Raw genomic sequence first — 17,351 nt, forward strand, 5'->3', positions numbered from 1 at the left:
CAATCTTTTTTCTGGAGTCTAGGAAAGCGAGATTGAAACTATATCTTTACCCAGGCTTCCTAAGGAAGTAAGGCTTACAGCATCATGCTGTCTGTGTGTCAATCCTTTCCTAATAATAAAACTGTATCATTTAATCTACTTGCCAATTTCAGCCAAATTTGGCAGGGGAGTAGCTATTAAACCTCAAAGATATTAAGTTCTTAAAACTTTCATGAAATCGGGAGAGAGATCACATTCAGGTCCTCTCTGAGGGGAGACCTGAACAAGAGTTCAACTATATTATTAGATTATACCAGATAATATTATTGTAAATAATATATATATTATTGTATTATAACAGAGAATCCACATGAGGGTGGAAGAGAGAGGCATTATGAATGTGCAGCTCTGGGAAGTACCTGTGAGTAGTTTTGCTGCCTTAGACACCACAGGATCTGTCCCCTGGCCACAATGCAGCAGCAAGCCCAGCTCTGCTCCTGCTGCTGCTGCTGCCCAAGGAACTACTTGGTTCTTAACGCTCAGGGGCTTCTCAAATTCCCTGATGGTGCGGGTCTCATAAATTCCTGGATTGTTACATCAGGTATTAATTTTTACATTGGAATACTGCTGCGTTTTTCTTTCTGGAAGCTTGCCTTGTTATTTGGAGCTTGGGCTCATGGGTAAGATCAGTGACCGCTTCCAAGTAATGGTTTGCATTTTCAGAAGGGCTGTGTCCATATTTGTAAATAAAATGGACAAAAGCCTCTCCTCTGGCCCTAAAGGCAAGGGACAAGACATGGGTTGTGTTTGTTCGCATAAATTCCTCTCCTCTGAAACAGAGTGGCCTGGTTCATCCTGCTTGTGGGGAATGGTCCCTGGCCTGAGCCTCCCCTGCAGCTTGCCTAAGTCCTGTCTAGGAGAGTGCTAGTTCACATGAACATGTTATGGGCCAACACAGCGTCCAGGGACACGTTCACAAACGAGCGTTTCTGACCCGTCCTTCTAGCAGTGCCGTAGCCACGAACACTGATACTCCAACTTGGTATTCTCTGTACTGTTGGGGACAAACAGCAAAGAGAGAGGAATTATTTTATTCTCCTCAGTCACCTGGGCCAGGACATTGTTTGGCTTGGATTGCATCAAGAGCCTGCTAGATCCTTGTCTCTTCAGCAAACTGCCCATGCCAATGTGGAATAAAGTTCTTTGAAAATGAAGTTGTACCAAAGCTGCACCTATCATCTTCACAACTGCAACAGATTTTTATTCAATCAAAGTCCTTTTCAGAGGGGAGTAGTATTTTGAATGTCTGCCCCTACCAATGTTGAGTTTAGCATCCTTGAAGCAAAACATTGCAAAGGAACAACCTGGTATAAACTGCTAATGCAAAGGTGTAAGAAAGCCAAGAGGAGTCAGTGACTCCTTCAATGTTAAAACGAAAGGATCAGAACTGCAGAGGTTTCATCAGGTGCTTTCTCAGAGAGCTGTGGGGCTTTCAAAGGCTGTTACCAATGTTGAGCTTCAATAAAACATGAATAAACTTGATAAAAACTTCACCAAGAAGGGTGAAAGAAAAAGGCAGTTGTGGTGCAACAAGCAGAGGTTCTGCGGTAAGTCCTCTTTCCCCTCTCCTTGCCAAAAGCCCACTTCACTGGCAAATGGCAGATCTGTGTTACCTTCAGCTGTAGTGTGTCTGGTCACGCTGTAGTATGTGGCACTGAACAATTGCACTTCAGTCATACTTTGGAAGGCAGTACTTGAAAATTCACACTGGAGGAACACATGGTGATTATCATCACTCCGATTTTCTCTCTCTCAGTACTTGGCAGCCTTAACATCTGGTTTACAGTGCCTTTTAAAAGGAACAGGTCGAAATCCTGCACCTCTTTGCAGCACAGATAAAGTGACCATCATATATTTTATTGTTTGTGTTTGATTTAATTATTTCTGGGATCTTTAAAAATATTGCGGCACGTTGTCCTTAGCTAAACCTTTCCAGTAGCTCGCTATTTCCTTGCATATTGTGTGTTGGTAGATGAGCTACTTGGCATTTGTATTGCCATGTGTTGTGTGTATTTGAGTCATATCACAGTTGGAAATGGAAAGCACTTTATAAATATCCCCTTACTCTGTGCATATAGACTCTTTTCCAAAGATATTTATGAATGATTCCCTGACTTTCAGAGTACTCCTGTGGGGCAAAAGTAGAGAAAATATGCACAAAGCTATTCTCTGTTTGTTGGGGTTTTTTTCCCTTCTTGGTGTGATAAGTGATGACAGTTTGTAAAGTCAGTGCCTGGCTCTGTAAGGTGCATCTTGTTTGGTAGGATGCTTAGGTTGAATATCAGAGTATGTACAATGATAGCAAACAATGTACAGAGAAGTTTTTCCCTCTAGTTAATGTAGTTTTAAAAGCATAAAGGAGTCAGAGTTAATATTTTTGTGTGTAGCAAAACATCCCTTTGGAATGTACTATCAGCATTTGATTTTATCCTATTTATTGGCCATTTTTCAGTTGCATACTTTTAATACCTATGTGCAACTAGTTCCTGATACCTTTGTCTAGCGTGCTGTCAAGAAAAAGATGTAAATACCGGAAGATCTAGGGGAAAAGTGCTGGTTCCATTGAAATTGATGGAAGCTTTGTAATTCCTTCAAGTGGTCAAGATGACTTTGTGTTCTTGCAGAGCGCTTTTCTCACATCTGCTAGTTGTTGCTTATTTGCAATGCCAAAGACGCTTCATTATTTTCCTCCCTTTTTTTCTGTGCCTTTCTCAAATCTCTAACAATTTCTGTAATACTGTGTCCTAAATTTTGCATTGTTTTCCCAGGGTGACATGGTGACCGTAATGTAGGTGACCCTCCTTCTCTCCATGGCTCCTAGCACTACCCCCCATGTTGTGTTTTCTTTCGTAGCTATTCTGCTGTTGCCAGACAAAGTTCTATTCATTTATCGCCCTGCATCGCTTTCCTGATTTGTTGTCCAGTAACTTATGGCTGTTTGGAGCTTTGGTACTCATTACAGTGCCCAGTGACCCTTGTGACCCTCCTCCCCACGGACTCCCTGCCATCTTGGCCCCTGGGCCAGTTTGTTGATGCCGCAAGTTGCAGTGCATATGTCAATGCCAAACCAGGCAAGCTGAGAACCAGGGTGTTTGTTTGACCAACTAATACCAAGTATCTAGAATTTAGGCAGCGAGAAGTTGATTGTGCAGATAAACAGACACTGAGGGTAAGATTCGTACGTTGTCCGACTATGTAGGTAGTGAGGTGTTGCTGCTACAGTGATGAGCAAGAGAAAACAGTTTAGGCAGATGCACTGCAGCTTGAGGAGAATATTGTAAATAAAATATGGAGTAAGTGGCTTTACCTGCAACTCAGTGAAATTCCCCCCAGTTACTGGCATGCACCTTTCTCAGGGTGGGGACCTTATCCAGCTGGGTGTAAATACCAACTGGAATACACTGCCAAACAGGAGCATGGGCTGGTGCCCTGGGCAGTTATTGGTGGTGGTATTCGTGAAGGCATGTCAGCAACACACTTTCTTTGTTCAGTGCTTTTGGTGGTACTTTATAAGTACCAATTAGGAAGATAAGTTATGGGTTTTTTTTCCTTTCCATCTTTTCAGCACCTGAGAGTTATATTTAAGACATAAAAGATTGTGAGCACTGGGGGAAGGTGGAGAATGAGCAGGAAGGGAGAAGGGAGTTGTTTCCTTTCTGATGGCTTTAACTGTAACTAATAGAGTGAACATGTTCATTTTTTATATCATGATTGTTTTGATACTTGTTTGCTGTAGCATGCATCTTTGGTATGGGATTACAATGCCAATTATATAAAATTTATAGAGTACATGTAAAATACGTCTACACGTACCTGCATATACAAGCTTATAAAACAAAAGAAGAAAATAAATCTGCAATTAGTTCTTGAGCTTCAGTCATTTATTTTTGAAAAAAGAAGGACTGTAACTTCCCAAAATACATCCCCTCCCTGATGCAACGTAAAAGGATCCAACATTGTACTTCCTCCTTAGAACTTCTGGGGAAATGCATTTTGCTGCCAACGTAACATCCTTTAACAGGTCTCCTGCTGCTCAGACCTTGCGTCCTGCTGTGACAGCCATGACCATGTATACCACTGATTGTTAGTGGGCAATATAAATCTGATTGGAACATGCCTGTTAATTGGTTTGAGAGCTCGATATAGACAATGCTGTCTTATAGCAGATTGTGTAGATAGGCCTAGTCATAGGGTTAATTCTGCTTGACAGCACATCAGCAGCATCTTGAGAGTAATTACCCAACTTAAGTTTTCCCACAGTTGAATTGAGATCTTCAAAGGCTTCTACATTTACAAGTATTATTAACCTATATCTGAAACATGATGTTCCCACACGGGCTAATTTTTTCTTCCTTTTATTAAATATACGGGTTATAGGGTTCATTTGCTAAGTGCTAAGCCCTTAGAAGAAAACACTACTTGTTAGAGAGAGAAAAATCTGCAGTGCACGACCAAAGCTAATGGTGCATAATGCACACATCATTGTCTTTTTGCAAAGACTTTAAAACAAGTTAAAATTTAGGTCTGGCTCCCTTCCTCTCTCCCTCTCTCCCACCCCCCGCTTTCCACTTTTAAGAAAATCAAACCACTTATTCCTATGTGCAGAGTGAGTAAATTGAAGACACACACAAACAAAACCCTCCTAGGATGTTGTACAATTAAGTACAGATCATTGGATACAATACATATGACATTAATGAAACGGTATCTGCTTCAAAAATAGATTGGAAACATTCATGAATAAATTAAATCCTCTTAATGACTTTTCAAAAATGAAAATGAATGAAAACAATATTTATTTCATAGGAACAACTGTGTTCCAGGATTCACAGCATATAATTTAATCCTGTTTTACATTTATATTCTATTTTCTGCATTCATTTTGTGATTTGTCTTTTAAAATATCTTCTTTGTAACTCTCCATTGTAAAAACCCCAAAATGTTAAAGATAATAGTTATTATTTGGGTTCAAATGCCCTTGGATGCAGTAAGTATTAATGTACAGAGGTAGACAGTCTTGTTAAAGACGCTATTTGCTGGGGTATCCGTCTGACAAATGGCTTTTATGGCATAAAGCAGTTCTTGTAACTTACCATCTTTTTATTTTCTTTTGCAGGTCAGAAACAAAGTTTGACTCCAATTCAGGTATGTTTAGATTTACAGTGTTTTGCTGAATGTACACTATTCAGGTTAATCTCAAAAGAGTAGTTTATCAGTTCAAGTTCAGTTTAGTTTTAAACAAACTGGGGTAGGTCAGTCTTAAAAAGGATCTTCATTTCTCACCCTCTGAAAACAGCATTATTGCTGTGAAACATTTACTTTCATTCCTTTCATTAGTTCCTGTCTCTCTACATTTTCCCAAAAGATGGTCAGGAAGATGTATCTTGCGACAGGCTTTAATTGATCTGGAAAAATTATAGTACCAATAAATGATAATACAGACTAAAGCAAATGGAAGATTGAAGTGAAGTTTAAGAATGATCACTGCTTTAAAGGAGAATGTTTTTCTTGCTGGTGGACAAAGACATTTCATGGGAATTTGAAGTCAGTGCAGCCTATCTGTCAGGAAACAGATGATTTGTCATCAAATTTTCGTGACAGATGCATGTACACAACGCATGCCAGACCAGTCTGTAGAGCTCGCTTTAGGAGGTTTACCAAAAGGCAGTCTCTCTCAAGTTGTCATTTTTAAAGAATTTTAATGTGTTGTAGGGATTGGGAGGGAAGTGAAGGTCAGTCTAACAGGTTAATGTGTATCTAGCAAGACAAAAAACACAGGACAGTGAACAGGAACAGTTGGGGGAAAAACAGAGATCCTAATGCCAGACTGTTATTTATTCAGTTAACTATTCCTGGGTGTTCCTTAAAGTTAAACAATAGTAAATTAAGAATGGGCTGTTGCCCTGGAACTAGCTGAAATGTCCATTGCCTGAAAAGGTCATTCAAAATACATTTTTTTGTTAAGATGAAAACAACTATTTTAAACAGAAAACCTATTATGGCAATTTTGTATTTAGGCCAACGTTATCTTCTATATGGTTTGCTTAATGCAGTGATTGTAATTGCTTATAATGATATGACTTTTACAATATCTATTAATCAGAGTATTTATGAAATAGCATGTTTCCTTTTATCCCAGTTGCCGCATGATTTGGGTTTGAAATGTGAGGTATTACCTTGCTTTTTCTTTCCACGTCAGATTTTATCTTTGGAACTGTATAGGAGTGAAATCTACAGCAGGAAGCATTTATGTAGCCAATTCCTACATCTTGTATACTTGAGTCATCTTGCTTCTGTTATGATTTTAGTCTGTGAGTTTGAGGTTACTTGCTTTAAATATTGTTTGAATGAACTCTGTGCTAAGATTGCTTCTTGGATCTAGGACAAAACAGTTTTACATGGGGGGATAGCTTCACACATTGTCTGCCATCAGCCCCTTTCTTTTAATAATGTCACCAAAACAATGGTGTGGAGCAGAACGTCAAATGTGTCACTTTTCTGTTGAGGGTAAAATGGTCTCTGCAGAACTTTGATTTGCTCAGTGGGGTAAGTTACAAACAGTTTTCTGACTTCTCCTTTTGAAGCAGCTCACCTGTTACGTGCACTATTCTGTGTGCCACTCTCCTTGCAATGAAGGCAGGGGTATCATCTTTCCTAGAGAGGACAGAGTATCGATAAAAAGTTTGGCACCATCACAGCCATGGTGAACGCCTGCTGGGTAGATGTCACCAGGCCTTGGTGATTGAACTCTGTAGGTTGAGCCTGAGCTCTTGAATGTCTCCTCTTCATCTGTGTGGGCTCCATAGGCTTGCTTTCCTTGAGTCTAAGTCTGTGTTCTGGACACAGGTTGTCTCTGATTTTTCACACAGGGGTGTTGGAAACCCCGATTGCCCAAAGACCGGAGGACAAGAGTTGCTCTCCCTGCCCTGCTCTTCTGAAGGCACTCCTTAGGCGTTATTCTTACAAGGTCAGAGCTCTGGCCTTGTGAATGCCTGATACAGTTTTGTCTCCTCAAGAGCACAGAGCGCACAGGGGTTGTAAAAGGATGTTGGAAGTAAGGTCCGCTTATAGGAGACCACACAAAAAATACATAAATGTAAATGAGCAATAAAAGACCCAAGATCTTCTCTGCCTCCACTTTTTTTGCTGCACCTAAATATTCTCTGGACGTGCACCAGAATTCTCTGCAGCAGGTGATTAATGTTATTTTGCTGAGTGTCAACATCAGCAGGTACCATGAATGTCAACAGGAATTTTTAGCCTTGTGCTGTGCTGCTTCCCTCTTCCAAGTGCTTTGTGTACCATCAGGCATACAGTGTGGGAAGGTCTGGGGCTAAGGAGTTTCTTAGATTTAGTCCTCCTTTTTCTGCAGAGTCTCACTTTCATCATCTGCTTGTGATCCCTTTCCCCTAAATCCCTGGGGAAGCCTTTGATTGGAATAGTTGCAGGCTTTCCAGTCACGGGACCGTGGTCACCCCCCAAGGCGCTGAAGGCTCCTCACCTAGTGATGCACTGTGGATCGCCAGTGTGTGTGGCTGGCCAGGTCAGGCTGGGGCTCCTGGTCTCGTTTTATGCTTTGCCCCAAATGTTGGATGTGGAACTGAGAATTACTGAGGTTTAATGCCTCGGTCTTACCAGTGCTGCCTCTTTCAGCGTCTCATCCAAAGACAGATGTTAAAAGATAGTAGAAAAAACAAATTAAGCACACAATAAAAATGGTATTTTAAGAAAAAAGAAATCACAGAAAGTCTGTAACCTCAAAGTGCATTTCACAGCCAGAAACGCCAGGACTGAAAAAAATCTTCTCTTTGTGAAACGTACAGCAGCTTTCCCTTTACGGGGATGGTGCTCAGTTCTTCCACCCAGAAGCTCTTCTTGACAGTCAGATAGTGAAAGCACTTAGAGTTTATCTTTTGTTCCAAATAAGCAAGAGCAGAGGAGAAGTGGAGATACTGAGATCAAGTCAGCATATATCACCCAAATAAAACATCGCTGGTTTTGTTTCTCCACCAAACAGCTTGCCATCCAAAACCAGACAACAAGCCCAGACCTCCTGCTGCCTCTGAGTGAACAGGAGGGTGTAGGCAGGGAGTGGAAGGATGCATTGGTGATAGCAGAGATGCATCCTCATAAAATAATATTTCTCTGGTGTGAGGGGGTGCAGTGCCCTCTGTAGCACCACGTTCTACATAATATGGGGCTCTGAAGTGTGTAAATGTAGCGTTGGTTTTAAAAGGGCTGCTGCCATTTGAAACCAATGACTCTACATTTATGCAACCTTGAGTTCCTTGGAGACACCTTGAGGTATTTTCATCTCCCTCAGTTCGTTTTGAATTCCCCAGACTGTGATTCCTGAGTAAACCAGTGATCCCGCAAACTGGAACAAACATGCTTTGTTCTCGTTTATCTCATGTTACTCAAAACAGTTCAAGTGTTGAATGTGAGAATGAGGTCATTTTATTTTAGAATGAGTATTTTCTTCCAGAGAGCTGTTCTACAACCTGTCGCATGCTCTAAATTAGCCCTAATGTTGATTCCAGTTAGCTTGCAAGTCTAGATGTGCCCTTGTTAAGCATTTATCAATGCTTATTGTACTTGTCTTTCCTAGAAATATTTGTGAAGCATTGAAGAATTAAAAGAAGTCTTTCTGAAGCAAGTACAAAGTCTGGAATACAGCTTTAAAACTGCCCAGTAGGCTCACTGTAAATATAACCCTGGAAATGTTGTTCAACACTGAAATATTAAGCAAACATTGTCAAAAGAAGATTAATTTGAACTTAAGCATTAACTTAAAAGAAGGCTGTAAAATTCCTATAGTGATGATCGGGATTTATCATATAAATAGCTATAACATCTGTAGGGGACACACATTCTTCATATCATGACTAACAGTTCCATCTGAGAAACTTCTTTTTCTCTCCTGATTCTTTGTAAGTCTATAGCTGGCAGAATTTCTGTCTCAGAGACCATGGGGTTAGCTTCATGCTGTTAGAAGATCTTATGAAATGAAACAATTTTGCTTTCCTGTCATAATATGATGAATTTCACTGGTACTGAAAATAGATTTTTCCTAAAAAGTACTTGAAAGTGAAAAAGGTTGTAGGAAAAATATTTTTTTTCTAAAAACCTGTTAGGGAACAAAGTAAACCACAAAAACCACAGCTGAAACAATTTTGTTCTAATTATCAGTATTTTGGTAGTGTCTAAAATGCTTGTTGTGCTATGTGCTTGGTTAGCAAATTTTAGAATTTAAGAATGTAAGAATTATATTGGAATAATCAGTTAATGAAAGATTTTTTTTATTTATTTATTTAGAGAAAAATAGGTCTTCATGATGCTGTTCCATAACAGGAAGAATTTGTAGGTCTCAAAAGCTGTCACTGAACACTGTTAATCCCACTTTAGTAATAGAAAAATAAGCACAGAAAATGCAAACAACTGTCTCAGCATGCCCACTGGTCACCAGGGAATGGTAATGGTGAATTTCCTACTGCCTACCGGGAGGGCTGGAGTTTTCTTGGGGCATCTTCTGTAACATTTGGTGTATCCTGCATGTCACTATGGAGGTGAGCCATGTGATATTCAAGTGATAGTGTTGGCAGTGAAATCGTGAAGGGGAAGAAATTTGAGTTTTGTTCTGTGTTAAAAAGAAAGAACTAATCCCAGGACAATACACTCGGCCTCCAGTGGAGTTTCTTTTATATATATGTCACTCAGACAGTGGAATGGAGGAAGTCAGAGAGCGCAGGGTGCAATAAAGTGACAGTTGTGGAAGCACCGCGCTGTAGAAATGCATCTGTGCGCAGGCAGAAGAGAGAGGAGTGCCCAAGGGCGCACACTGCCTTCGGCTGTGTTCCTCGTCGTTCACTGTGCCAGATTCCCGCTTCTCTCAAAAAGAGAGATGCATCTCCAGAACCCGTTCGTCTGTCTCCCCGCTTCTATACAAATCAAATGAAATGTGGAGATTACCTATGTGACTTTATACCACTGTTTGTGTCAATACTTTGGAAACATTCCAATTAGTATCAGGGGTTAAGCTATAATAGCTGCCCATGCAGCCAGAGGATGTACTGAGGGACAGCTACACATGAGCTTTTGTTGGATCCCTGCCACCCCAGCAGTCAAATACAAAGCAAGTCAAGGAGCCCCCGACAGTTCCTGGAATTTCCTTCACCTGCCTTGTCTGGACTCACAGTGTCAGCCAGTGACTCTGCAGGTCGTTTCTCCTCTCTGCACATTGCTTTTTCCACCAGAATGAGTGTATCCCCATGTCTTCAGCGCTGCACAATGCTTCCACCCCTTTATCCCCATCAAAGTTCCCATCCTTTCCTTTCTCACCTCTTGTATTTACTGGTATTATTCCCTTAACGTGGCCCCTATGATGTACTAATTCGCTAGGCTACGTGATTCAGCATGGGTGCTAGAGAACAGTTGAAGAAAATCATAAGGTTGGGGGGGATCAGATGTTTTCCTCTCATAAATTCCTCTTGGCTACACTTCCAGATGTTCAGCAATAGACTTTCCAAACTCTCGCTATCAGCCCTGATTTCCCCTAGCCTGTCATCAGTCCCACTGTATGAAAGTCATCAGTACAACTGTTAAGAGCACAAGGAACTCTCCTCCCAAGTAAGAAAGAAATGAAAACCAAAAGGCATCTTGCAAATGAGCATCTCTTACTGAGCCTTGCTACTAGGCAAACCCAAAAGAAACTTAGTTTGCCTGACACCTTAGGTCCCTGAAGCAGCAGGGTACTTAGTAATATCATCCATCCATCGATTGGATCATAGATCTAAATACAGATTAACAAATCAATTCCTAAGTTTTATTGATGTCAGCTTCTTCAGCCAGGTTGTGATAGAGTGGTTGTTAATTTCTTCTTAACAAGTGCAAGTAGTTTCAGGAACAGGGAGGAGAAGAGGCATTTGGTGTTCCTAACAAAATCATATTGACAAGTTCCTCAGTCACCCTACAACCAGAATATTTGATTTAGAAACATAAAAAGATTACTTGGCAGAGTCTGTAACAGGGAAAAGTGGCAAAATCAAATGAGATACTGAAGAATAAGGATGCTCCACAGCTTTTTGGGTGACCTCTCCAGAGTCTCTTTCAGCTATGAGGAATTATTTCCTTCCCTCTGGCCACCACCAGCGCATGGATTCTTGAAAGGGTGCATGAGCTGGCACAGAGAGATGGTGGGAGACAGCAACTACATAAACAGAACAGCAGCTCAGATTATCTTACTTGTCATTACTTGTCAGTGCTATTTTGTTCTTGGCATTAACAACTCTACAAGCAGATCATTAGGGATGCAATGACTGGAGAGCACGGTCTGTTATATTTGTTCAGCAGAGAGATGAGCGTTTAGATCCAGAAGCAAGCTGAACCATCTGTTGAATGTTTTCAGGGCCGTACTGCATTGTGACTTGGAGTATAGGTGGCCGGGACATCTCACTGGTACATCCCAGTGAACTACGTGCTTGTAACAGCGCTGACCTGCAGTGACTGATCATCGCCCTGCTCTTGTATCTTTTGTAAAGGATGGCAAAAGTTGGTCAAATTATTTCAACATACAGAATAATGCTTTAATGCGTGGAGGGCTGATTAAAAGTATTGTAAGCATGCAGGCAAGCTTGCTCATCTAGGATTTTTAAACAAGGCAGTCAGCTGCCAGAGGATTCCAAATGTCTAACTTTCCAAATTCTAATACTGGCTGTGCAGTTGCAGATGTCTTTTCCTCCCACTTTCTCTGTTCATCTTATTTGTATCTGAGCCAGGCTATTCCTTGCTGTCATTGGCATGATTCTTCTCAGTTGTCAAAGTATTTTAATAGGAAGCATGTTCACTTCCATAAGCTAGATCCGTGAATCTACCAATGGAGGCCAGCAGCCTTGATCGGACTCACAACAGCCTTAAATTTTTCTGTGTGAATAATTTGTGTAATTTCTATTTTGTGGGGTTGTTTGGATAATATACTCCTCCCTCAAAAAAATCCTGATTGTGTTCTCATTAATAGGGCATCTACTTAAAGATGCTCTGCCCTTGTGAGCTAGCACACACGCTCACTGTGCCGCTTCTGCACAAAGCACTGCCTGTTGGCATGTGGTAAGAACTGTGCGTTAAAGGGCCTTGCTCCTGGAGCCAGGAATATAATATCAACAAAGACAAATAAAATTTGCTATTTTTGTCTTACATCTACTTTAATAATCATTGCTGCTTCTTTCTTGCCTTGCTCTGAGGATCTTGCTGAGAAGGATCTCACAATGTGTTTAAATTGGTCCTGTAATGAAAATATTTAGATTTAGGTTTTTCATTTTATTATCATTAATGTAAGCAAGTTCATCAGATTTATTTAGGAGAAATTTTTTACCCTTCTTTCTAAGTACTAAAAGACAATCTTTTCTATTTTGTATTTCATTGTAAATAGCTAAAAAAGGCCGTCTTTAAGAAACAATTTGGCAAAAGTAGTCTGAGAAGACAAGAATAATATATAAATCATAGTTTTATTACATGGAGTTGGAGACGATGGTACTCAGTTAAATTATAAACTATAAAGTAGATTGGCTGATGATTTTTTATTCGTCAGAAGTACAGCTGCTTCAGATAGGTTTGGTCTATTGGGGAGTTGGTTTATTGTTAGTCAGCAAATTGCTCTTTCAAGTTAGCAATATTCAGCAGCATAACATCTTTACTGTTCTGGAGGGCTGGATTTCTCAACTACAAAAATGTTGTGATTCTGGCTTAGACCTGTTAATCATTGTGCAGTTTTTTACTGAGCAAGGCTACCTAATTACTTTTCAAGAGCTATTTGCATCGCAGTCTTGTTCAGTGGACAAAGTAGAAGATTTTTGGTGATACTCTTGAATTATCCTATACTTGCAGACTTCATAAAGAGTTTTTCTGTTCCTTTTAAATGAAAATTCATTCAAATTAACCCAATTACAGACTAACTGTGATAATTAACTTTGCCATAGTCCCATTTAATTAGCCAAAAATGGAGTATGTGCAAGAGAAGCCACAAGAATGGACAAGCAGGGAGGTTTCTGGTCACAGCTGTGGCTCATTGAGATGCTTATATAGCTCAAATGCGACTTACCACACCATGTACAGCTCAAGTCAGTTGTATTGTTTCATTGCTTTATTAGTACTCTATTCATTTAAACCAAGAAGCGGGGGGAAAAAAACTGCCTGTCTGCTTTGTAATTTGGAAGCTGAACTACAATTCATTTGTAAGTGGAGTGTTACGGCATTCTGCATCATGTGCATACTTCTGCAGAGGATTTGAAGAATGGCAACATGGGATACTGTTTAGCTCACTGCATGGTGCCAGGAAACAAGAATTCTGTAGGATAGAAGAATACTTCACGTCTTTACTATCTTCTGGTGCAGAAGCTACCAGCATCCATCTGGATGTATATAGGTAGCCGAGATGTGCAGGTTTGGACATAATTGGATGGCTTCTTCATATTTTTAGTATTGTATGGGCATCTGCTGATTCTGTACCCTGTTCCAGCATGTCTAACAGCTCTGTGACCTTGGTCAAAGTACTTTTTCCCTATGCCTTTTTCCCCCTGCCCATTGTCTGTCTAGTTTGTTTACATTGCATGGCTTTTCAGGGAAAGAGCTGTCTCTTGCTATTGAGCATGTCTAAGACCTAGTGCAGTGGAAACACTTTCTCAGTTGAGATCACCTCTTACGTCCACCATAAATCAAATCATGGGTGGCCTTTACAAAGTGCCTCCTTTTAGATTGAATAAATGAAGTTATGTTAGAAAGAGTCTCTAGAAAGCAATATAAAAGGCAGCATGGTAAATGTATTACAACTTAAGCCAGCAATAGCATCATTTCATTTGTGACTGTCTGGAGGTGCTTGTCACTGCTGTGACCTGAATTGAGCCCAGAGGAGATCTAGGTAAATGTAAATGTATTTTTTTTCACTCTGCCTACACAGTCACACGTACCACAAAATTTATGTCAAGGGGATCTCAGTTCTGTGCAGAAGAAATACAATTCATGCAAATGGTCTTCCCAGGTCCAGAATCCCCCACCTAATTGAACTGCATGATTTCTGCAGCAGAATGCATGACTGTGGCTATAGATGAAGGCCTGAATTTGTTTGTTAAAGTCTAATATGTAATAATAGTGGAGTTTAAATGTCATGTAAATGTGAGCTGAGGGCTTAGGCATATAGGACAGAAAATACTGACAGAATATACAGCTTCCCAAAGCTCTTTAAGAACAGTACTCCTATCAGTGATATGGGTCTAAGAAAGCAGTTTTTTACCTGTTTATCATAGGATCATTCACCCTGCATTAATTTCCAAAAAAAAACCCCCCTTGTATTTGCAGATGTGAATGACACTTAACATAGTGGGGCCTGGAGGATGTTAAATGTCCTGGCCAGTGGCAGTTCATGAAATCTGTCTGAGTCTTGCAAGAGTCTGAGTGGTCTGATCTCTTCCTCAGGCCATGAAAGTTGAAGATGCTGCACACTTGTCATGGATCGGTTCTATGGTGTTTTCCCTTGTTGTGGAAATAATACCAATTTTGAAGGGAAAAGGAGGTGGAATCAGAAAGACAGTGCCCTGTGAATACTGAAGAGATCCTAATAATATGTTTGTTAGTATGTACTGTATTTGGTACAATCTGATGCATTCTCAAGATATTGTTTTTCCCTCCGTAAAAAGTAGTCTCTTTTTAAGCTGTATCTCCCTCCCAATATGCCTGAATTTACTCTGAATCAGTAAATTCCTTGCTTATTCTAGAAGTCCATGTTGAGTCTCTGCTGCAGGTCTCCACCCCACCCTTAGAAAAGTTTAAAAAAAAGATCTTAAGTACTTCCATTCCCTTCTCATTCATTCCCACTCAGCTGAGACTTTCTCTTGCTCTCTTTTCTGGTCGCTAACAAAAATTTTCATCTTTTATTTGCCTGGAGGCCAAGCAGCTGAGGAGGTTGGGCTGGGGCCCTTCCTTGATTTAGGCAGTGACTAAGGCTGTGCTGGGAAACCACATGCCAACTCAGTAGTTCTTAGACCCTTCTTTGGGTGGACCACTGCATCGATTGTTCTATGAAAAGGTGCCCCTTGTTCCTCATAGCGCTTTTTGTTCCACCTCTTTGAAAAGAGACCAGGTCAAAGGAGGAGAAAGCAGAGTGCAAGGTGGCAAGATTAGTGGCCTCTGTGAGATACTAAAATCCAGTTCCAACTTGGCTTCTCGTGGAGAAGGGAAGTTCTTCTGTTCATGGGATGCCCTGCTGAGTCAGAGGAAGATGATGAAAAGTGTGGCTTATCAGGTGAGGAGTGTTCCCACTTTTTCATCCACAGAGTCTAGCAGCTGCTTCATGTTGACTTTCCAGTTTAACAGTAAAACCAAATCAAACCAAATTTAACCCAACTCCCTCTTTTTGGCCAAGGAAGAATAATTATTTAGGATGCTTTCCTTCAGCTGCCTTCTGCCTCTCCCTTCCCACTCTGGGAGGAATCCACAGCTTCAATAAGGACAGCAACAACTTAAGCCAGCAATAGCATCATTTCAGTTGTGACTGTCTGGAGGTGCTTGTCACTGCTGTGACCTGAATTGAGCCCAGAGGAGATCTAGGGCTGTGTGAAACCACTGGGACAAGCACCACACTGCCAGCCACATTCAGCCTCTGGGACAGATGAGAGGGCAAGACCATGGCATTCAGGGGGTGCCCCACCTTAGCCCCCATATGCTACGTGTCAGAGGACTGCTTTGATTTCAGTAGCTTATCTATGGGACAGCCTGCAGCCAAAGCAGGCAAAGAGGGCTACTGAGGTGATTTTTGCCTGTGTGCCTTGATGAATTCAACAGGACAGGGTGGTTATGGTCAACGTGTCCACTCTTTTTCTCATTATTTTCTCACTACCATAAAGTGCATTTTCCTGGTTTGGTTTTAGGCAATGTCTCATTAAGCACAGTACCTTTGTGGCTGAGTGCATGTTGTCCAAAACGGCACATCTTCTGTTTTGATTAGCATGGTTTATGGGGTCATGAATTTGAACAAGAAAGAGGTGAAAGCTGTTTTTGTCTCTTTCCTCTGGATTTGTCAAAGAGAAAAATACCCTTAGCATCTTTTCTATACAAGATTATGAGAATGATACTGTACAGAATACATCTGAAACTGGAAGAAATCTGTTATTTGAAAAAAAGTATCTGTTTCATGTTATTAGACTGTACAAACTAGCCAAGGGATAATTATTAATGACAGAAGATTCAATAAAGATTAAAATATTTCGTGTTTTTCTTTTATTAATATAGTGCTGTAAATTTATGACAAGTAAGAAACCATATGAAAGATCTGTCAGCTTTTACTATTTCACAATTTAGTCTCTTATCAAAACTGATTTCAGGTTTTGTAGTACTAAAAGTAAAGGGAAAAATGCAAGCTGCTTTTAATCAAACTGGAATGCTCAGTGATCACCATCAAAATCTTTACAGTGTTGATCTGAGTATGAAGCAAAGAACATTAATTTGTCTTTTGTTGACTTAATTTAGTGGCAACCACAGCCTTTAAGATGTAATGGTAGACAAGTTTGTGTCGTACCACTGCAACTGCCACTGTACATGTGAACACCCATCTGCTTAGGATTAAGTCCTAAGTCAAAACACCAATGAGGTCTAATGCTGCCAGTTTAAGTCAGACACAATTTGCACTGAGTTTTATGCGAGCAAGGACAGCACGATCAGGTCTTAAGCCAGACAACTGTGAATTAAGTTACAAGGGCTGAAAGTATTTCTGCAAGGAAAGATGTGCATCCCTATGTGATCTGAATAGGAGTCTTAGCAACCTTGTTTTCCATCGGGGGCTGAATTACCGTTCTCTATTGTTTGGTATACCATTGTCATGCCCGCCTATTGTTCTTTAGAGAGTAAGTGGTCCCAGCCTTTTCATCAGCCATAGTCCAGGTGTCTGAACAATCTTAGATCTGTATAACCTTCTCCAAGCACCATGCCTATCAAGATCACAAAATCCATATTCTCAGTGAGTGGTTGTTCTGAATAAACCCTGGAGCATGTAACTGAGCACTAGTCTTTGCTCTTCTTTACTATCTGTAGCAACGGAGGTGCTTTGTTTGTTTGGATAATATCCTTTTCAGGTTATTTCTGTGTCTAGCTTTCACACAATCCCTGTGTGTCTATGGAGAAACAGTAGCATTTCATTTGGAGAGATATTTTATACAAGCTATTACCATATCAGGGGGAGTGGGATCATCTTATCTAACTGTAACTGTCTACTTTGACATAGCCCTCTGACCTTCATCCAGAGTCAGCTGGAAGACATAAACATCCTCAAA

General features: G+C 40.5%; 1 protein-coding gene across 1 annotated transcript in view; it reads left to right on the forward strand.

Moving 5' to 3' along the window:
* Positions 1-17,351, forward strand: part of MSRB3 (methionine sulfoxide reductase B3) — an 86,297-nt gene that overhangs the window by 42,392 nt on the left and 26,554 nt on the right. The window contains 1 exon segment of the mRNA XM_075727779.1: positions 5,156-5,184. Coding sequence (XP_075583894.1) covers positions 5,156-5,184 — 29 coding nt within the window.

The sequence above is a fragment of the Pelecanus crispus genome, chromosome 1 (genome assembly GCF_030463565.1).
Source record: "Pelecanus crispus isolate bPelCri1 chromosome 1, bPelCri1.pri, whole genome shotgun sequence".
Classification (NCBI taxonomy): domain Eukaryota; kingdom Metazoa; phylum Chordata; class Aves; order Pelecaniformes; family Pelecanidae; genus Pelecanus; species Pelecanus crispus.